The sequence below is a fragment of the Rattus norvegicus genome, chromosome 8 (assembly GCF_021556685.1).
Source record: "Rattus norvegicus strain SHRSP/BbbUtx chromosome 8, alternate assembly SHRSP_T2T, whole genome shotgun sequence".
Classification (NCBI taxonomy): Eukaryota; Metazoa; Chordata; class Mammalia; order Rodentia; family Muridae; genus Rattus; species Rattus norvegicus.
Genome location: NC_141541.1, coordinates 100,521,028 through 100,544,484, shown reverse-complemented (window position 1 = coordinate 100,544,484; position 23,457 = coordinate 100,521,028). Strand labels below are relative to the sequence as shown.

The 23,457-nt window shown below is 38.5% G+C and overlaps 1 protein-coding gene across 1 annotated transcript; it reads right to left on the bottom strand.

Annotated features, from left to right (window-relative positions):
• Positions 1-639: 639 nt before the first annotated feature.
• On the bottom strand, positions 640-21,987 carry Plscr5 (phospholipid scramblase family, member 5). Its single transcript, NM_001191999.2, is given in 9 exon segments — positions 640-1,056; positions 1,140-1,222; positions 2,891-3,052; positions 4,889-5,050; positions 5,984-6,204; positions 7,074-7,116; positions 11,271-11,455; positions 16,866-17,033; positions 21,848-21,987. Coding segments are annotated over 7 exon segments (825 nt in total). The 5' UTR covers positions 16,879-17,033; positions 21,848-21,987; the 3' UTR covers positions 640-1,056; positions 1,140-1,183.
• Positions 21,988-23,457: the final 1,470 nt, after the last annotated feature.

Below are 23,457 nucleotides of genomic sequence, written 5' to 3'. Positions count from 1 at the left end.
TGGATGAGAATGTCCCCCATAGGTCCGTGTATTTGAACATTTGTTCCCCAGTTCAACCCTGTTTTGGAATGTTCAGGAGGAGAAGCCTGATTGTAGGGCTTTGGAGGCATATGGAAAAGTGGGGTGGGGGGATCAGGAACGCTCCCCAGCATGGTGTCAATTCTCAACTGGCTACATTTACTGTGTGTCCTTACTTCTGCACTGCCATATGGACTCAGGTCTGACTCTCGTGCTTTTGTTTTTGTTTTCAGTTCGAGAATTGTCCATTTATCATTTTGAAGTCTCAGATCCCTTAACTGGCAGAGACTTTCTAGGCGTTAGATAAAATCCTGGCAAAGAAGACTGCTTTCACTAATTTAGAGTCTATCTATACGGCTATTTAAATTTCTGGCATGAATCTGCTCAGTGTTTTAATTAATTGTCTTACGGAATATGATTGTGCCTCTGCTACTTGAACAAATGGAAGCTATTCATCTTCCTCCAGATCTTTACACATATTGTTTACTCAGTCCCCAACTTTGTCACTATACGTAAAATATATTTACTACAATAAGAAAATTAAAGTAGTCTTGGAAATGGGAGACTCTCAGAGACTATGAACAGTGTGTTATAAAATAACATTTATTCTTTAATTCGTTAAGAATACACGAGACTTTTTTTAAAAAAAAAGAAATAAAATTTAAGAAAGTCAAAAGAAGCTACTTTTGAAAAGATATTTTAGAAATCCGAGCCTTTTGATTAGTAACCACCCGTAGTACCAGCAACACTTCAAAGTGTTCTCTAAACACTGAATTCCCATCAGTGATGCTGCATGCCTTAGCTCTCATCTTTCATGCTTACCATTGCAGTGACTTCAAAAGAATAAAAAGAGAATGGTAATCTCTCACAGTAACCTTGGACTCGCGGTGGTAATTGCATATTTAGCTATCGTGCATTCACAACCAGGTAATTGTCTCATTAAACCGTGTTTTAATAAATATAATAATTAACATTTAGTTATAAAAAAATCAAATCATTCAGACCATTCAGAAGTGAAACTCAGAGCCCAAGGGACATCTAGAAGAAAATGAAAAAGAATTAGATAGTGTCAAACACAGACATCTTCAAAGGAAGATCACTTAAACTTGCCTTTTACTTACTGAAATGCGTTTTGCATATTTTATTGTTTTCGCCATCGTGCTTGTTATAATCCAGCAAGCGAATGTTCAAAGAACATAAAATCCTACAAATAAATAAAGTGAATATGAATAAATTTATAAAAGAGGCAACAATTAGGATCAAGAGCTTGGTATGCCAGCTTTGATGATGTGAGGCTACGATGTTCCCAGTGGTGTTTCAGACATGCATGATTTATTGGAATAAGAAAAACTATAATGTTTTAAGGCTCATGATTCTCACATGTTGACTTTTAAGCATGTAATCAACTTAAATCTAAGTAGTCCTAATAGCACCAATCAAAATTTTGGGTTGGGCAAGACAGTAGAATTCAAATGTAAACATTAGAAGGCAGAGGAAGCAGTTGTAACAGGCATCACCTTCAACATGTTTTTAATTTACTTTAGAGATCCATTTGCAAAGCTGTCTCAAAACGTACATTGGGAAAATTGCAAAGGTATGATAAGGTTATGATTTAACAAAATTAATGGGAGTAGTTTCTATTGATAGTTAAGTTTATGAGTCTCATAGTTGCTGGAGTTTAAAAGTTATCTATTCATATAGATTATTCATGTAGATTAGTCTTTGAGTTTATTGAACACAGAGGACTCATTAAATGCCATGTTCAGGCACTGGCTTTGTGTAGCCAGGTAAGAACTAAGAACATACAGGCTTGCGTGCCGTACAGAGATTGTACAACATACTACATATTGAGTGGAAGCTAATCAAACTGCTATAACACATTAATCTCTAAAAGACTGCGAGGCGAAGATGGGAGGCACAGTTGTCAAATCACAAATATTTAGAGGTTTCTCAAAATAACCGAAAAGAAAAACCACAAAAGGTTTAAGATCCAGAAAATAGCTATTGTTCAATAATACCATCTTGGCAGCAACTTGTTGACAAAATGGGTCAGCAGAGAAGATGACAGATGATAATTTTAATATGAGAACTTAGTGAACAGCTTGATCAGAAAGATCGAGTGAACACCCTCGAGACAGGGTACGTGAACGTGTGTTTGTGTGAGAATGTGTTTTCCTATGTGTGTGCATAAGTGTATGCCTCTGTATGTGCTTGCCTTTGTGTATGTGCTTGTTGTCTCTCTGTGAATGTGTGTGAGTGTGCATATATGTGTGAATGTTTGTGTTCATGTCTGTGCATGGAAAGGTTAATGCTGAAGTGTGGAATGACCAAAAATGGATAATGTAAGTAGGAAGGGATGGATTATTATGAATGAAAGAGAATGGAGAATAGAATAAATACTTTGTGTTTATGCTTAACTCTCTGTGTCCTTTAAAGATAAAACTATGGGATTACTTTTAGCTAATTTTTTCTAAGTAGACAAAATGAATAGGGCTGACTTTATTCAAAAGCAGTATAAATTAAATAATTGTTCAGCTTGAGGTCTGAAATCCTGAATAACAGAAGGAAGAGAAAAGATATTGGTTTGCTTGCGAAGACAAAACCTCTGGATTCTGTGAGTTCAAAATGTTCACAATGGGGGAGACCTTAGGTAGGACCTACTCAAGCAGTTTGGCAAAGATGTTACTTGACTCCTGTATTCCTAGCATGAGCAAAACATAAATTCTGATTTCCAAAGGAGGATGATCATATCTTGAAATGCCCCTGTGTATAAAGCAGCCTCAGGAGGTCAAGACTGTGCGGAGGAGGATCCGCTCTATGCAGTCTGGCTTGTAAGGGCAAAACTCACCCACGCAGCTAAGATCAAACTTACAAAGAGAAAGCAAGCACCAATCATGGCTGCTTTGAGTGTCACATCGAGATCTTCAGGAACATGGATCCCAAAGTTGTCAGCATTTGTGAACACGTCGTTGACAAATCCCGACCAGTACTTGGAGATCTTCCCAATTGTAACCTTTTCATCAACAGTTTTCACCTTTGCAAAATTAATAATAATAAAATAATAACAATATAATAATAATAATAATGATATTTGCAGATGAAAAAGATGGTTGACACTTCTTGCTGTTTTTCTCACGATGACTTTGAACCACAGTATTATTCACCACCGCCAAGTGACCGCTCTGTGTTGTTCTCTCCTGTGTGTGGACATTTACCTCCATAGTAGTCAAAAACGTCAGGATATCACAGTTTCTGGACCATTATAATCTGTTTTCATTTTCATTTTCTATGCAGATGGAGTAAATAATTAAGGCCAGACAGCCACAAGATGGCAGCACATGCATCTCTTAGTTATGTAGCTAAGCATGAAGCTAATGTCTTTACCTATATTCAGATTTTAAACCAGAATTTGCCCTTATAAAATATGTATGGAAAGTACATATATTGTATTTGTACATGTGCTCACATGCACAAAGGTATTTTAAAATTATTTGAGTGAATCATTTCTACGTGTAATTAATAAACTTTAAAAACGTATCAATTATGTAATTATTAAAACTTATAAAAATAATACATTGTCAAAGTATATTTTTATGTTATACTCAGACCCTTTTAACTCACTCAGGTCTAACCAGTCCTGAGTATTATATGTCACTTTGAGCTAGTGTATAAACAGGAGACTGATGCTAGTCTGACATTGAAGTCTACCATGCCTATTAAGTGAGAGATCTGCCTCTGACTTATCAATTTGTTTCTTTATCCTGTTTTTCATTCGGACAGTTATTTAATATGGAGCTTCACTTTCTGTGTGGTGACAGAAAATAGAAAATAGGGATGGTTTCTTAGGACACGGCTATAACGTGAATACGAAACCCGAATGTTAAAAACCTACTCAATCATAGTGTTAGGAAGCTGTGTGACATCCTTCCAGAACACTGAGCCTAGGACAAGTCACCTAACAAAGTCTGTATTCTCCAGGTCTGGAGACCCCTTCAGATGTCTTGAAAACAGACATAGGTGGGATATGTTTGAATAATGAAAACAGGTGCTTTAAATGTAAATTCCCCCTGCCTTTGATGTACAGTTAGCATAATCTGTTGCAAAGCATATGCTGTTACAGGCTAAATGTGAAATGGCTCATGTTACTGTTCGGTTCCCTAAACCTACAGTATTTTATGAAAGAAGCTTAGCAAGTCTTACAAACCCAGCTTTATATAGTGACACTCTAGTGAAGTATGCTTCTGAATGAGACTTGAATGGGGTTCAATGTCCATCCAAGCCAACAGAAAGGGCAAAGATAACATTCACATACACTTTGTCCCACCTGTGCCTTAACTCCCCATGAATCAACCTCATCCAACACAGGACTACTGTGATTTTTAACAATCACAATATATGTTATATAAAAATGATGATATTGTGATGATATTGTCTCTCTATTTTATATATATACATATATATATACATATATATATGTGCCTGATGCATAAGACTTAAGTTAAAAATAACAAGAGATTTACTGTTTTAGGTAAGAGATATAGTAGTTTATCACTGTATTTAGCAAATATACCAAGAATTTTAATTTTATAATTCTCATTTTAATTTGTTAATGCTTCTTTTAATAATATGTGCAGTGATCTATGACAAACAAAATGGCTACGGACTAATCTATTGTCATAGCATTAGCTTTGCAAAACCCAATGGACTTAGAATCTCTGGAGTAATGGTTATTACTGTAAGCATGGATACATGATTTATTATACTAATATGCAATTCTCAAAATATATTTAAGGGGTACTTTATGATATCGATGATTTATAAATTGAATTGCCTTGCAAGAATTCAGGACCTAAGCAATTGTCATTCATACCTCAAAGTCCACATCGCCAAAGCAGCCACAGGTTGTACAAGGACCAACGATTTTCAAAATATCTTCTTTGTTTGCATTTTGGATTGTGAATTTGGGCTGAAAGGGGTCCCACTTCTGTGCAACAAAACCAACTATAGTCCCAGGGGGGGCTTGGATTTCTAGCTGTAACAGAAAATAGTAATAAAATCAGATTTTCTACAATTATAATTCCTTAATCACAGAATACCAACATATATCTATACAATATTTGTTAAGAAATAACTGTTGCATTATAAAAGCCATTATACATATACATTTCTAGGATGTAAAACAGTGTTTTCTTCTGACATTTTGTACTAGGGTGCAAAGTGATGTTTTCGGTTGAGATTTTGTATTTTGTCATGGATTGATAAAGTTCATTTCACTGATATATTTAGCATTTTCCATATATATATATATATATATGTATACATGCACGCATGTGCACTCATGCGTACACATGCGTGTGTGTGTGTGTGTGTGTGTGTGTGTATTCTGCAGAATGAAACCACATTTTCCTAGCTCACAGAGAACTCAGATCAAATTGAGTTAGATGTCTACATCAATGACAGTTATTGTTATAATTCTATTAACAATAACAATCCATTCTGTTTCAAAATAAAATAATTGAGTGATGTCACTCTGTTGCATACCATGGGTTTATTAAATGTGCAATGCTCATTATCATTCTGAGAATAATAACACCCAGAGAGGAGTACACAGTAGACAAGGTTAAGTGTCATGGCCTCTCCTGGCATTGGTACTGTCAAAGATGACTGTATTTGTGTAGTGGTGAGAACTGTAGACATTACAATTATTTGGTTAATATACAAGCCAGGAGGCTATGTCTCATTCCTAGGATGCATGAGCTGTTTTTACCATTTAATCTCATGGTAGCTATCATAGTTTCAGGTTACAAATGGAAAACATGCCTCCCCAAATCTTCATGTTTTCCTTACCCTAAAATGAAAGATACAAATTCAAACAACTGTAAGGTTTACTGTCTTGGAGTTCCAGATGAGTGCTACTTAAAGGAATAATCTTAAAAAGAAAAGGTGCCGAGGGGCAGCGACCAACCTCTTGTAGGTAGCAAGGGCACCAGCAGCTGTTACACCTTAGGGGCCTGTTCACTGTAATCACCTCTCGACCCGAGTTGTCTGTGATCCTCAGGGTGCAGGCTCGCAGCGTGGAGCACACATTACGATTAAAACAGATGCTTTCTTCCACTGCAAAGTAAATTCTTTGTCCCGAGCTGTTTTTGATCTCATATTTGTTGGAGGTCTCAGTGCCGAGTATCACTGTCGTGAACACACATCTTGTGAAGACACGCTTTGATTGGTTTCAGCACTTGTCAAAAGTCAAGGAGTACTAACAGAGCATAGTGTCAGGGCAGAGTGACTGAGCTTATAGTCTCAGCTTCAGACACATCTGTCTCCATGTTCTAAACTTTGATGACATAGCCTGAGGAATCAAAGTCTGGGAACAAAACTAACAACTTAACAAATGTTATTCTAGAGCTATGGACAAGCACGTTCTACCCCCTTTCAGCCGAAGAACAAAATGTGCAAGATGGACTCCTTACTCAGATAATAACCCTATTATTTTTTTCTGCAAGTTATTGAGACAATTCACAGTAGCATTTATTACAATATCTACAACTTCTCCTCACATTCACAACCAGTTTCATTCTGATAGCTATTGCAGTAATATAGGACCTTATAAACAGAAAGCCCTCAAGCAATTTGAAATAAAATCAACCATCCTTACACATATTTCCTATTGATGAATTGTGTGCATATTTTGTTGAGTCAATTGGGAAGCAATAAAGCAGTAGCATTTGTGTTGATGAAATTTTAGTATGCCCTCAACTGTGATTTCCCTTGTTAGAATGTTAAGAAATTTTAGTGATTAATATCCATGGGATATTAATTATTGATTGTAATTTTAAGATTAAATTTATTAGAGTTTAAATGTCACCATTACCAAAGACTTATTTTACACTTATACTTTCTTTAAAATTAATAAATTTAGTTTTGTTTTAAAAATAGGTCAAGAAAACATTTGATCTAATTCTATACATTGTTTATAACATTTTAGATGTAAGGAAACTTCTGAACACCAACGCCTTTTCAGAACTTTAAATAAATGCAGAATCTGATGTACTTACTCCCAAGAAGTTCTACCTGCTGATGGATGATTATCAGGTCCAGCTGAAAAGGATGATACAAAGGAAGTGAAAACCATTCCATCACGGCCCTTACTCTGCCACATGAAGCCTGTCAAATTTATTAAAACATTTTGAACACTCACAATGTATAAGGCAAAGACGTTGCCACAGAAACCAAAGCAAACTCCGAGAACAAAATCAACTTACCTTTTATTCTAGGCCAACGAAAAACTACGCACCGTGTTTCAACTAAAGTACAAATTAGATAAGGAAGACTTCATTACTCAAATCATAACCCTATAATTCTTCTATGAGGCCATGTCTTGTTTATAGGATGCATGAGCTGTCTTCATCAAATGTTACTGTTCAACTAATAATTTACAGAACTCTTAAAGTCCCAAGGCAGAAGAGCCGAGAGTAAGAAGAGCAACAGTGTTTATACTATATGATAATGAAAAGGGGAGTGAGACTATAAGATTTTAAAATAAGGTGTGAGCAACAACATTTTAAAATGTCCTCACATCTCTTCTGAAGTCACAGGATGAGTATTGAATATCCAGCTTCTTCCAGTCCCTGTATGTCCACTGACTCAGGTGGCCCCCTGCTTTCAAGGAATAAATATCTGTTTAAGGTGAAAGATGATGTTTTATAAATAGTCCTAATCCTTATTTTCCTCAGATCAGGGACAACAGGAAACATTCAGACACCAACAGAAAGTGAACTGAAGTAGAGAAAGTGTTCTGCTGTCCAATATCGGCCACAACCTTGGGCCTAGGTAATTAAAAAGGAAGCATGCGGCTCAATTCCAGTTTAGGGATTTATGGGCTATCGTTGGGTGTGTTTGTGCACACAATGTGTGCTGCACGTACCACAGGGCCCATGTCATAGTTAGAGGACACATTTTAGGGGTTGCTTCTGTTCTTCATGTGGACTCTGGGGTTCATGCTGCTAGGCTTACAGTGATGATCATTACCTTCAAGGCATCTGACCAGCCCACATATTACCTTTGCAAATGAAGTATAAAATATTTGTTTTAGAGAAGCCTCATTTGTTTGTATTTGTAGTTTAATCCTCCCCACGCCTAGCTCCATGAAAGCCAAATCGTGAGCCTTTACTGAATTGCTGATCACTGAGTTCTAATGCTTAATTTAAATCCCATCTTGAAGTTGTTTTCCCTGTATTCTCTAGTCATATATGTAAACTCAACAGGAATCTTGAAGACAAGGCAATTTTGGTAACGTATGGTGTTGATTATTAATCCATGACTCCAGGAAATTGGAGGTTGTGGGTTTTTTTTTTCTTTCATTTTCCTTGTATATCACAAGGTAGAACATTTCCTCTTACTGTCTTATCAGAGATGAAAGAATACAATGTGGCCTCTTTTAAAAAGGCAAATATTTCTCCTAGAATTCGTTTATGGTTTGAGACACTCTAAAACCATGTGAACAATAACAAAAAAGGATCTTTAAGTGGAGTACATTTTGACCATACGGCAGTAGTTCTGTTTCCTTGCAGGAAATGGAGTGATGTGAGGAAAGCTGAGGAAAGAAACTTCAGAAAGAATATGGTCATTAGCTCTGAGAAGAATCAAATTAGCAATGGAACCCCAGGGGTCAGGGTTAGTGTCTGAGTTATGGTAAGTACCTTAACTTGGCCACATCTTGGGTGACCAAGAACCTGAGATACATAGCCCAGGGACCGAAGGTAAAACCAAATGCTACTGTTGTTAAATTTAAAAAAGCACACAGCAACAAAGTGACTCATAATGTTGTTCTGCTTCGTTCAGATCAGTTCTTTAACCAGCCATCATTAGAGATGTTTCTTCCTGCAGCAAGTGGGAACGAATATAGCAGAGACCCAGACATGGAGAAAACAAAAGACCTTGGAATACTCCGCCCTAAATGGGATCTCTCCATTAAATCCCTCTGCTCAGGGCTCAGGGATCCCTAAGGAGGAGGAAGCAGAAAGAGTGTAAGAGCCCGAGGAGATGGATGACGCCAAGACACAAGGCCCCTAAATCAATGCGTTTGAGACACATATGAACTCAGAGACCGAAGCAGTGTGCACAGGACCTGCACGGGCCTGCCCAGGTGGTGTCCTAGAGCTCAAAGGAGATTTAAACACATTTCCCCATCCCTAACCTAGCCTAGAAGCATTCTCCAATTGATAACCACTTGCAAATGAAAATCTACTTTTCTCCAAGGGAGTCTCACTGAGGAAACATACTCCTCTCTTAAGGGTGGGCTGCATGCCCAGCAGTAGATGGTCAACAGGAAATGAACTCAGTGACATCTCTGGCGGTTCCTTGTCTAATATGTCATATCAGGGATTTTCCCCCTTTAAAAAGATTTTATCACACACACACACACACACACACACACACACACACACACACTTTGTGTATATACTATGGCTTCCAGTTTAATGTTTGTTATGGGATTCCTGAGTGTGCAAATGTATGAGTGGGTCTCTGTTTCTTGTGCTTTCTCTTAGGCTGTTTACTATTTGTTTTTTTTAAATTCCTATGTATTTTGTTTTTTTATCATATCATATAACATATCATATTATATTATAATCCTTTAGAATGCCATTAGTCTTCTAATGAAGGATATAAACAGGGTAGATATGGAAGGGAGGGGGAATGGAATGGAACTTGGAGGAGTAGAGGGTGGGAAAACCATAACCAGGATATATTTTTGTGAGGAAAAATTATATTCTCAATAGAAATGTTAACACAAAGTCATTTAACAAAATAAGTAAGTTATACCCATTAGAAGTAAAATATTAACAATTTAAGGAATGTTGTGTTTTCTGAAAAATATTAGCAAGGGTATGTTTTAAGAAAATGTACTGCATTTAGAACAGGAGCTCCTGAGGACTTAAGTCTATTTATTGAACGTTAGGACACATATTCATGTCAAGCATCTGGCCAGGGTGTGTCATCCTTCATGGGTGGATGAAGAGTATGTGGTGGCCATATGTGATCATCAAACCCCAGCCCTCTGGCGCTGGTATATCACTTTTATATCTGGCAAAATCTTGTCTGACAACAGTCCCAAACAGCTTGCAGCAGTTAATCAACTCTAGTCAGCTATTACAGCTGATCCTTTTTGCAGATGGAGGATGGTAGGTTAGCTTTTCCAGCTCCGTTTCCTAGCTTCCTGCGCTCACCAGTCTCTATAGAACATTTGTCTGCCAGTGGGTTTCTGGAGAAGGCATCTGCAATTATAAACATTTTCCAAGCAACATATGCTACATGCAGCTTAAACCCTATCAGGCATAACAGAAATCTCTTGTACCTTAAGGGAATTAACACAGAGATTTGATTTTGATAAAAGAGATAGACTTTATGTTTGAAGGAATGCCAAACGGGCAAGTATGGTGGCATATGTGCTGACATTTCAATATTAGTGTAGCAGTCTTTTCAATCTTGAGTAGGAAAATCTGCTAAAACAACAATGTACCCATCTATGAACAGCAATGGCGACTTATTTGCCACGTGACGGAGATATTACAAGGCTCGAAGCACTGTCCATTCTGCTAACGCTACAACAGCAGCTATACTTACTACTGATATGATCATTAAAGCAGGTTGGCCTGGAGATTCACAAACATCAGAAGACAGTAACTCGCTGTCCCTTCAACTTTCGCACTACTTTTGAGATTTGCTGAAAAGTCTCTTTTCAGAAGCCTCCACCACTGCCTTCCCCTGTAGACATGTGTGTTTTCCTGGCGTTGGTATACTGCTTTGCACTTTAAAAATCAACATTCTTTTTTTTTATTTTCTGTTTGTTGGATCACTAACTTACAAAATGTTTGAGTGACAGGGGATAGATGTAATGCTTCTTACGCGCCTTGACCACAGCAACTGTGTAATAAATGTTTAATTTTATAGCCGTTCCTGGTTTGTCTGATAATTCCTTGAGCATATCTATCTCCACACCTTGAGCCATGAACAGAAGGCAGATAAACGTGTGACATGACAAAGTCAAGACTGTTTAGTCTTGTCACTCTGTCAAGTAAACAAGGAGAGGTGGACTAAAACTCTTTCAAAACAATAGAAATCACTAAGTACTTTAGAACTTCACGATTTGCCATGCACTCTGGACTCCATTAAGTTACTGGTTGAACAACAAGAAACTGAGTTTGATTTGCTTTTAAGGAAAACACTCTAGTAGAAACGGGAAGCATGCAAACCTGGCTTAGATACTCTAGACCAGGAGGGAGAATGGCTGTTGGCAGGAAACTGCTTGGCTGAGAGACATGGGGCTGCTGCCTTGTTTGTTTCCCGGGATTGGAAGAAGCCTCTTGAGAGTTTTGATCTGGGTTTGTAGCTCGAGGAAGAAAACCAGGCAGACTTCTAGGCTTTTGGTTCTGGGAATCTGCAAGAGAAAACAAATAACTTGATGTGTGTTTAAAATTTGGCTTGCTTTTGCTTTATGTAATCTCTTTTCTTTCTTTTTCTTTTTCTTTTTTTTTAAATTTGATTTCGATGTCAGTTTGTCCCTTGATTGACATTTTGTTCCATTTTCTTCTATTTTCGCTATTCAATGCTCTCAGTCAGGGAAGAAGGAACACAGAAGAATGCTGCGATTGCTAGGAGAAAAAGTTGAATAACTTGGCTTAAATAATTGACCTGCAGATACATTGTACAAGTAGCATTTAAAAAAAAATGAAGAATCATAGCTCACAAAAGTAAAATAAATGGTAACAGGCCTTTGTTATTCTCTACTCATAAAAACATAGCCTTAGATTTGAATTTTTCTTTTCAATTTTGACTACCAATTTTGACTACATAGTTTCCTTTCTTTGGATATTATGGGGCCGCCTTTTATTTTATGAAGACATGTTCTCTAATTTTTTAGTCTCACTTTGAATGGCACACTTCATCTTTCCATCAGGACCACCTGAAGGACCTATTAAATAGGCATGGGGCCTCTCTCCAGTTATCGATTCAGAAATTAGGGAGGGAGGTTTGCAAAATTGCATCTGGATAAGACCCTAGGTAAAGCTAATAGTCTGAATGGTATAAGGAAAACTCACCGCTAAACTGTTTAAGTTTGAGGAAGCTCACAAATTCTCTGTGTTTTAGCATAGTTATAGAATTGCATGAAGGTCACTTTGTTAGTTTAGAAATATCAACCTATATTAATATATATTAATATTGCTGCCAGTAGATGGGCTTCAATTTTAGTCATTTCACATTGAGACCTGTAAGTTTCCTATTTATTGCGCGTTCGTCAACGTAATATTATGCGTAAGCCCAGAGAGGCAGAATCTGTATCTAAAACTATAAATGATAGCTTTCTATGACTGTTTCCTTGGTTCTTTTTTTTTTTTTTTTTCGGAGCTGGGGACCGAACCCAGGGCCTTGCGCTTCCTAGGTAAGCGCTCTACCACTGAGCTAAATCCCCAGCCCCCTATGACTGTTTCCTTATACAGTTCTCATGAATATCATTTTCTTATTTCCCTCATTAGTACTATACATTTTCCACAGACCAGTGTTTCCCGTTCTCATCCTCACAGAGTGTCAAGGTTTTATAAATGTAAGTGGTTCATCAACATGGTGTTCTTTAAACTTAGCTGTTGGTTCACTGCAAAGTGAGTGACCAAGTTTTTCTTTTTCTTTTCAAATACAATAGGGTTCATCATGAAAGTAAGTACAGTTAAACTTCATGTTGCTTAACAATATGAAAAATTTTGAGAATATATCCATCATTAGGAGTTTCCACTGCTATGGGAAGGTCATGGAGTGTTTTTTAAAAGCTAAATAGACTGCATTATTAGGCAACAACATTTTATGAACCATGGTCAATGTGGTTCATCGCCAATAGAAATAATGTTAGTTCACATGTACATGAACGAGATAAAGGAATTAGATTTGGATACCAAGACTACATTTATAACAGCAGTATAAGATTTGAGTAAGTGTTCTTGATGAACATAGTAAAGTTGGGGTGCCATATAAATACTTAGTAATAAATTATAATAGTCTTATTTCAGCAATGGTGCCAGACTTATGAAATTTTCTGATTTTGAGGTACTTTTGTGCATCTTTAAATCACAAATACAGTTTTAAAATGTACTGGGATTCTTTCTGAGATAATCAATTCCCATCATTAAGAAAACCCAAGCATAGTCTGTACAAGGATGAAGGAACACAGACACCAGACGAACGGCCCTTTGGACAAAGGAATAAATTGATTCTAGTAATGACAAGCTTGTTAAGCTTGTGCATACAGGAAGTGTTAATGAGGGGCAATTGCCAGCTGACTCATTTATTTATTTGCCCCTAAGGTTATAGGAGCTGACTGGGCTTATATTAATATTGATGTCGAGTTGCTAAGTTTGCATTTCTCTGTGGCATTTGAGATCTGTACAGGACTTGCTTGAGGATTAAACAAATGAAGAAACTTGTCCTTTGGCTCCACTGTAATAGAGCTTGTAAGTTATAAGGCAGCAGCAGTTGGCTTCCCACAAGGATCCCCACAGCCCTGACCTCTGGGACAGACACAAAGGGAGGGGATAACACATCTTATTCTTAGGGAAAGAGCCTGGGAGGGAATTCCAAAGGGGAATGCAAGACCAGGAAGATTATGTAAAACTATCTGGAAAGCAGAGGGGAATTTGGGTATTTGGGCTGGAGTCTCACCTGTGTCCCTGGTTACTGCTGACCTTCTGAGATGCTGTAGGGTGTGGGAGGTTATTGATCTCATAGCAGGGGGTTGGGGTGGGGGTAGGAGAGGGGTGGAAGGGGGGACCAAGGCTTGACACTATTACTTTGCTATGATGTGCTTACAGACAGGCACCTAGGATGGCTGTCCTCTGAGAGGCCCTATCAGCAGCTGACTGAGGCAGAAACAGATACTTAAACCATTGGACTGAAGGCAGGGACCTCTATGGTTGAATTAGGGGAAGGATTGAAGAAGCTGAAAGGGAGAGAGACCCCATAGGAAGACCAGCAGTTTTAACTAACCAGGACCCTACAAAGCTCCCAGAGACCGAGCCACCAACCAGGCAGCATACATGAGCTGGTCCAAGGCCCCCAGCAGACATATAGCAGAGGACTGCCTGGTTTGGCCCCAGTGAAAGAAGATGCACCTACTCTTTGAAAGACTTAAAGCCCCAGTGAAGAGGGAGGCCTGGTGGTGGGAGGGAGCACCCTCTCAGAGGTCAGAGGAAAGAGGAATGGGTCTCAACAACTGGAATGCCAATAAAGAAAATAAAAAGAAAATCATAGGGGAACTAATGATATATATATATGTATATATATGTATGTATATATATACATATGTATGTGTGTGTGTGTGTATATATATATATATATATATACACACAAACATCTTGTCCAGCATCAGTGCCAATAGCAACTGTCATCATTTTGCAAAACACAAAACCGAAAACAAACCAGTGGCAAAATCCTGTTCTACAAAAGACACATTTACACATACAATGTGCCTGTGTAGGTCATGTGGAGATGGATGTAGATGCATGAGTATTAGCCAAAAGGGGAACACTGTCAGCTGCGAGGAGCGTTCCCTTTCTTTTTTTTTTTGGTTCTTTTTTTTCAGAGCTGGGGACGAACCCAGGGCCTTGCGCTTCCTAGGTAAGCGCTCTACCACTGAGCTAAATCCCCAGCCCCGAGCGTTCCCTTTCTTGATGTTGGTGGTTGCATAACAGAATCCTCATTTAGCAAATCATGGGACTTACATTACTTCTTGTGAACATGTGAAAATCCCACAATTATATACATTGCTGAAATATTATGTTACCTATTACTGACACTTTCTTTTATAAAAGATCAGTAAATAACTCCACGTTTATCTTGTAAACTATGCCGCTTCAATACAGCACAGTACATGACTCAATGTCTGGAAGGGGACTGTGTATTCCTGACCTGAGCTACTAGGTTTCTGACCTAACAGCGGCCCAGCGGATGCCATTCAGTATATGTATCTTTACCAAGTGAAGAGGTTCCAGATGACACACATTGCTTTGAATCTGCTGGCCTCCAGGTCCGACTGTCTTAGGCTTGTTTCTAAGATGCCTTGTTACTCTGTAGTGTCTGAGGTGATGCTACCCGATAATTCAGTTTCATAGGTCAGATATCATTAGTAAGGCATGGTCATATTGTTAAATATTTTTGAAAAACATACCCTCAGATATATTTTAAGTAACAATGAAGATAAGGCAATTGTCCAAACAAAATTTCCTGTTTAAATGACACCTTCTTGTCACTTTGAGTCTGTAATAAATGTTCTATCCAAGCCACAGACCTAACAATTTTAGCTGGCCATAAGATGTTCATTTTTATCCTGAAGTTTGTCTCTGGGTTTAGTATTAAGTTTTTTTCATTACAGAACATCACTTCTTTTTAGCAGATTAATCATAATATTGCTTTCCAGTCACATTTTCTTCAAAGACTCCGATCACCAGATGAATAAGAAACTCCTTTGAATTGCTATCTGGCTTTGAATTTCTATCTACTCTTTTAAAAATGTATAACTAACCATAAATATTTTACAGACGCTGCAACTCTTTCCCTTACAGGCCACTCTGTTGCTGCTCTCAATTTATAAAATGAGAGGCATCTGGACAGAGCTAATGCCAGTGTTCAAGAAATGTTTGTCAAGGTTTGTGTTTGTTTGTCTTCAAGTAGAGACCCTTATGCACACATACATTAAAATTCAATATTTCTCTCTCTGATAGATTTTATAATTGCTTTATAAGCTTTTTCTAGGATTCTCAGGGATTCACCTGAGAATAAGCATGCAAAACGCAGAGATTACTTAATTTGTTGAGTAGATTTCAGTCAGAGATATGTTTTTATGAAGCAAGGAGGAGTGCATATACATTACATGGATTGAATCATCTCTTTAAATCTTGTAGGATAAGTGTACATTTGTAGAATCATTTTTTTGCATGACTAGTTTTAAATGCTTCCCTCAGTTCTCAAATCAAACTTCTTCATTCTGAAACTTTGTTATAGTAGAGATATTAATAATGATTTCTTTTAACAATTGAATAAAATAGATTATAATTTCAGGTTTGAGAAATATTTTACTGCGATTGTGACTTAGTACCTCAGACAGAACCGTATCTCTTTCTTTTGAAAACTGCTTCATTAAAACATTTCAATACTTTCAGAGTTGAGTAAAGCTGTACCTTTAACCCCCAATATACCTAATTGATCTGCTCACTTAAATTGCATATTGTGACCATTTTGATTGTTTTTTTATATTGAATTCATTACTGAAATGTTTTTGAAATACTTTAAATTTGTAAGCAAAATATTGGTTCTAGTGTATCAAGTCGAGGCTGCTCTGAGATGTTCTGCTCTTCACTGGGCTGTGTATCACATGGTTTTGAATATCAGACGGGCAATTAAAATGTTTAAATAACATTTTAAAATGTTTATGTGGAATTTAATCCCATTGCTGTGTTTAAACTAAATGTCCCCACTCTAATTTTGCTTTACAACATTTCTTCTAAGTTTACCTTCCCTGCAATTAAAACACATTTTATGCCTGAACCTTCACTTTTTGTTGTTGTTGTTGTTGTTGTTTTTTGTTTGTTTTGTTTTGTTTTGTTTTGGACTAACACATATGTGTGCATGTGTTTTAAGTCAGGACAAAATAAATCTTGAGGTAAAATAATTTAAATTCCAGTGTTAAGGGCAATACAAAACAGCTTTTAAAGGACCAGCCTCGCTGATTGTACCCCATTAGTCATGCACTAGTATTTATAGCATAAAGGAGGGCAAATTTAGTTGCTGCCTAGTCGTACCCTTACCTTTAGAAGCCATGGCAGTCTGAGTAGCTCTTCAAAGGCAGCCAGGTGAAAAGGCTTTTCCTGTTGAGACCAGAATGAACAAAACTCCCGATACTTGCTGGCGGCCTCATGTCAGCTTACAGACAGCAGAAACACAGTGCCTTGCGGTTCTAGAGTGTTTGATTTTATCTGTTTGGACAATAGGGGGAGATAAAGCCATCGTGAAACACCTACTTGGAAAAAGTCACATAACTTGGTGGCTGAGAGAGGTCTTTGAAAGTAACACAGAGATAGGTAAGCACGGCATTTATGTTGTCATATTACCATTTAGGTGTGCGATATGTTCTGGAATCTGATGTGGACTGTTAAGTTCTCAGTGTAAATCAACCTATCACTGGCGAGACTGCCATGGCTGTAAACACAATTCTTTTTATGTTCAAATGTTCGAACAACAATCTTCCTTATTTTGCCATGTGATTTCTGTCCAACATACACTCCACAAAACAAGCAAGTAAGCAAGCAAACAAACAAAAGCAAAGGAGGGCTCATTCCAAACCATTTATACACGCAAATCACTTTTTTATTTTATTTTATTTATTTATTTATTTATTTATTTATTTATTTATTTATTTATTTTTTGGTTCTTTTTTTTTCGGAGATGGGGACCGAACCCAGGGCCTTGGGCTTCCTAGGCAAGCGCTCTACCACTGAGCTAAATCCCCAACCCCCACTTTTTCATTTTTATGTGTAAATTAAATGTGATTGATTGATCACAGAAATTGGGAAGCACAAAATCTTGGTAGCTTCAAGAAGCTAATCAAAGCCTGTAGATATTTAATTCATCCTGTACTGAAAATGGAATTTTATCCTTAAAGTGTCAGCTGTGGTTGGGGACACAGCTTCCTATGGGAATGCTGGTGGGATTGCAAACTGGTACAGCCGCTCTGAAAATCAATCTGGAGGTTCCTGAGAAAATTGGAAATAGATCTACCTAAAGTCCCAGGAATACCACTCTTAGGAATATACCCAAAAGATGCCCTACCATGCCAGAGGCACACATGTTCCACTATGTTTATAGCAGCCTTATTTGTGATAACTAGAAGCTAGAAACCACCCAGATGTCCTAGGACAGAAGAATGGATACTGAAAATGTGGTTCATTTACACAGTGGAGTACTACTCAGCTATTAAGAACGAGGACATCCTGAGTCTTGCAGGCAAATAGATGGAACTAGAAAATGTCATGCTGAGTGACGTAACTCAGACCCAAAAGGACATGCATGCCATGTTCTCAATAATAAGTGGGTATTAGCCAAAAAAAAAAAGTACAGAATACCCAAGATACAGTCCATAGAACTCGAAATGGTCAAAGCTGAAGGGCCCAAGTGAGGACTCCTCAGTCCCACTTGGGAGGGAGAAGAAAGCAACCACAAATTGGGGGAACAGGGGAGGGAAAAGGCATGGGGTTTGGGGAGATGGGAGCATGAGCTGGTATTGGGGTAGGAGGCGGACTGAAGCCCTGAGGACCAGCAGAAAGAAAGGAAGCAGGCGACCTTGGGAGGAAGGAGGTTGGGAGGACGCTCTAGAATGTACCAGAGACCTGGGAAGTGAGAAACTCTCAGGACTCAAGGGAGGGGTGGGGGTAGCTAGATAAAATTCCCTACAGAGGGGAGAGGGAACTTACTGAATCCACCTGGACCAGAAAGACAGGGCATCAAGTGAGGGAGGGTGTTGCCATCCCACAGTCAAAGCTCTGACCCGTATTGTCTTGTCTGAAGGACGTGCAGGGATGGAAATGGAGAGCAGCCTGAGGAAAAGAAGGTCCAGCAACAGGCCCAAAGCGGGATCCAGCTCAAAGGGAAGTCCCAACACCTGACACCATTACTGAGGGTATGGGGCATTCACAAAATGGAGATCTATCATGACTGCCCGCCTTCAAGAGACCCAACAAACAGCTGAAAGAGTCCGATGTAGATATGTGCCCCCAACCAATCAACAGAAGCTGCTGACCCCTCTGGTTGAATCAGGGAACAGCTGGAGGAAGCTGAGGAGGAGGGCGACCCTGTAGGAGGACCAGTAGTCTCAATTAACCTGGACCCCTGAGATCTCTCAGGCACTGGGTCACCAAACAGGCAGCATACACCAGCTGAGATGAGGCCTCCAGCACATACACAGCAGAGGTCTCCTGGGTCTGGGTTCAGTCAGAGAAGATGCACCTAACCCTCAAGAGACTGGAGGTCCCAGGAAGTTTAGTGTTCTGGTGGGGTGGCTGGGGTGGAGACATCCTTGTGGAGTCTAGGGGAGGGAGGTGAGTGGGGCGGTATGGGATGTGGAACAGTTGGGGGATGGACTGGGAAAGGAATCAAATCTGGAGGGTAAAAAAAAAAAGAAGTCATGCACAAAGAAGAAGAAGTTAGGTATCCTGACAGCAAAGATCAAACTTGCCTTAAGGAAGTCAGTGCTACTAATCAGCAGAAAGTAGTCTAACGATGTTACCTGCTTCTGAGCCCTGATGTTATCCACGAATCTTTTTCCTTTTCTCTCCATCCTTTCTATCTCCTATCTACTGTTGGGGTGTTAAAAGGGTGAAAGAAAAATTGTGGAGAGGGGTGGAAGAAAGAAGAACCCACAATGTAGAAAAAGGCAACTACAATTATGTTTATTCAATAATAAATCCTCTCGTGAGACACTGCTTGTTATTTAATGGTGAGATACTTGGAATTCATTTTCATCAATGAAATGAGGGACTCGTCAAAATAGTCTCTTTTTACACCAGGGGAGATAATTCATTTAAATCTACATAGTAACAGAGAACAAATACTAGGCGTTAGAAAAATAGAACAACAAGGAAATGCCTCTAATGTTCTCCAAATCATATAGGAAAAAGATGGGAAGTAGAGTTGTACAAAAGACTACAGATTTGGAACATAAACAAGGCTTGGAAGAGATGGCTGTTGTAATTCTTCAGCAGGTTGGCTTTTTTTCCTCTGGTATTCCTGTGAAATCATGTGCTCTTAAGAATTATGTATGTACACATAAACTGGTATTTATATGTATACCTCTATACAAATACTTATAAACACACATGCATACATACAATCTAAATTTATATCAAGAGTCACTTATTTTTCTTACTTTTAAGAATGTTATTTTTCTATGTAATTTTGAACTAATTTATTTTGGCTATTGTCCTTTTCATGGATAGTAATGTCTCCATTATGCAAACAGTGGTTCTACACACATGTCATGCATGCTTTCGTGTTAGCAGACGTAGAAATGGAATTGTTAGTATGGAATATAGAAATCTAGATCTTTAAAAGAAGTACTTCTGGCTGTTTCCACACATTCTTTTCAATATATACATGTTCAGTGTAGTGGACTATTCACTAGGAGATTTACAAATGTTAACCTATGAGCACATAGCATGCAAACATTTTAGCTATAGAATCTTAGAAACATAAGTGCATTCATATGTACCCCTTCTCTCGTCTTCTCTGACCACACTGTCATGTGATAATAATTGATGACTAATTTTCTGACTTTCTGGTAATGACCAGACATGAGAATCTCTATGTAGAAGGACTTACAAGTTATCAATAGAAAAATCTCATTTTAATTTTGCTCACAGCATGATTTTCTATAATGTGAAACCATGGAAGCATCATCCCATCAGTAGGACCTGAAGCATGCCTTTCTACTCATAAGTTAAGTCTTCAATGTCTTTCCATATCCACAAACACAGTCTGGAACCAGACAGGAGATATGTTGCTGTTTGCCAGAGCTGTAAGATACATAGCTATGTGTGAAATAGGAGAAAAGTAACTTTTCAATGTAAACCGAGGCTTCATATCATTAACACTACTATTCATCTAGACAGTTGTGACGAAGACCACACCTACGTGCACTTATTTACTGTCTACTCAAACCTCCTCTTTTGAGATGGCATTTCATGAATGTATGCATTTGAAGACACTCATTAATTTTTCAGTGTTCATAGCATCGTGGAATATACCAACATCTGAGGACATGGCTCCACTCTGGGGAACGTGTACCTCAGTGCAACATCACAACAGAACTCAATAATCTGCTCATTTTTGAAGATTAAACATCAGTTTCCACCTTCTGAAAGTTATATGACAAAACGCATTCTCTTTTGAAAAAAAAAAAAACAATTTGACTAGTATCAACAACGTGTCCTCAAATGAGATGGACGATAAATTGTCTCACACATGCACGTTACATTTCCCCCTTTTCCTGTTACTTTCCAACAGGAGAGTAATGGCTATTGCAATATTCATTTGTGAGTAATGAGAATAGTAAATTGTATCATGCTTGTTTGCTGGCAGTAAGAAACGTTTCAATCTGCTTTCTTTCTGACAGAAATACAAACGGTAATAAGTTAGAGAATGGGAAAGAGAGGAAAAGAGCCCTAGACATCTAGCAGAACATGCCTGACGTGGTACCTCAGCGCGTTTATCTAGAGCCCTCACTGACCCGGATGAAGTAGAAAAGACTGTATTGGAAGCTTGGTGCTCAGTGGCTCCGTTTGTCCATTGGATAAATCATCTCCAGTTGGTAGATTGCACAGCCCATGGAAGAAGTAAATGAACATTTACCTGGCCTATTGTTCTCCCGTTCCTTCACTCTCTCTCACATTTACTTCAGTAAGACTCAGGTGGAATGGTGTTTAGACATAAATCTGTCTGCATGGCCTCGTTCTGCCACTATCTGTCTGCTAGGAACAATAAAACCGTTAGAATCTCTGATGCTGTTTTTCTGAGAGCCTAGGAGGAAAAAAAATAACATTTCGAGACCTTCTTCTGGCTTACATGAATTTTCCAGAAAGAGAAAGAGTGAGGGATGGTAGTGCCTGGAGACGGGAAGCGAACCAAAGGAGAAGCTAGCAAGATATTCACAATCTTCAGAGACCTCACCCTAACCCAAGAAGTACTCCTTTGCCCCTTTAAAAGTTTTTCTTTTGGTCATTATTCGAGTTATATTTACCTTGTGCCTTGCTCACTGAGGCTGCATTTTCCTCTCAACGTATGGTTGCATCTTCACAAATATCACCAAAATACTGCAACGAGTGCTTCGGTCACTGCAGCCTCCAGCCCAGCATCTCTGCACACTGCTATCTTCACTGACTGAAGCTGTACCACGCAGAGCCAGGGCAGCTGCAGCTCAGAGGCAGCTAGCTAGAAACAGTGGTTTTGTGCAGCCCATTTTCTTCCCTTTTCTAGCATTAAAAAGAGCTTTCTTGAGTTCCAATCCCCCAGGAGCAAAGCTCCCATGAAAATGAGATAATTATTGTAATAAATATACATTAAATATAAAGGCAAAACACATTAGAGTCAATTTACATTTAACGGTGCATGTGTATTTATTTTTTTCTACTTCGCGTGCTATTTATAGGTTAAATCGTTGAGAAAAGCACACTTGAAAAGCATGCTTTGTTAAGCAATAGCTAAGAATGAGATGAATCAATCGCCATAAACCACAGAGCTGGGGGTAGTTTTTGCCAAATTGACGCAAACCTAGATGTACCTGAGCATAGGAATCTCAGTTAAGGAATCTCCTTCATCAAAGCGTCCTATGGGCGTGCCTGTGGGGGAATATCATTAACAGATAATTGATGGAAGAAGGCTCAGCCTACTGTGAGGGATGCCGTCCCTGGGCAGATGAGTGTAGGCTGCATAGCGATGCTATCTCAGTAAGTCTGGGAGAACAAACCAGTAAGCAGTGTTCCGCCCTGGTCTCGACTTCATGTTGGGTTTTCTCGACAATGATGCAACCAGTCAGCTAAATAATCCATTTCTTCGCCGCGTTGTTGTTTTCGGTTGCAGTGTTTATTGCAGCCAAGAAAGCAAACCGGGACAACCATATTGACTGATGCCTCGCTAAATAGACCGCCAAGCTTTTTGGGAAAATAAAGGTTTACGTTTGCTTTTGTTTATTTCATTTGCTCATGTTTTTAATTTCATTAAAAATGCTAATACCTTTATTGGCTCACACTTACCTTTCGTGACCTGTGCACCAGAATCAATGAAGTCGTTTCCACAATAGCTTTACTTACGGTTTGGGTCTTCCTCCCTCAGTTATAAGCAAATTCGCGAAAATAGATGAAAACTGATACTTATCCTTACTTTAAATCATAATTAACTATTGCCTTAAAGCAGTTATAAACAAGTGAGTTTGGTTTGTCTACTGTGTTTTTTTGTAAAATGTATTATTGAGGTATTCTTTATAAAATTAAAAAAATCTCTAGTGGTTTATTAAAAAGTTAGGCATGGGGGCTTCTAATTAACAATTCATATTCTGGTGATACTTAGCGTCTTACTCAACGCAGGTGAGTTTTGTGACATGTCACCGTGATCCATAGGCTCTGAAGGAGTAGTCACCAAATGTCAATCCAGACATGCTTAGTCCTTTATGTGCACCAATACTAACCCTTGGTCTAGGCTGAAACAGAACAGTACTGTAGAGAAACTACCTGGGCAGAGCTCTATGGTGCAATACGTGTGATGATTATAACTCCTGGAGATGGTGAACTTCTATAACCGTGTCCTGCTCAACCTTGTTTCTGCTTAGAGTACTTCTGTACGGTGGAAAAAGAA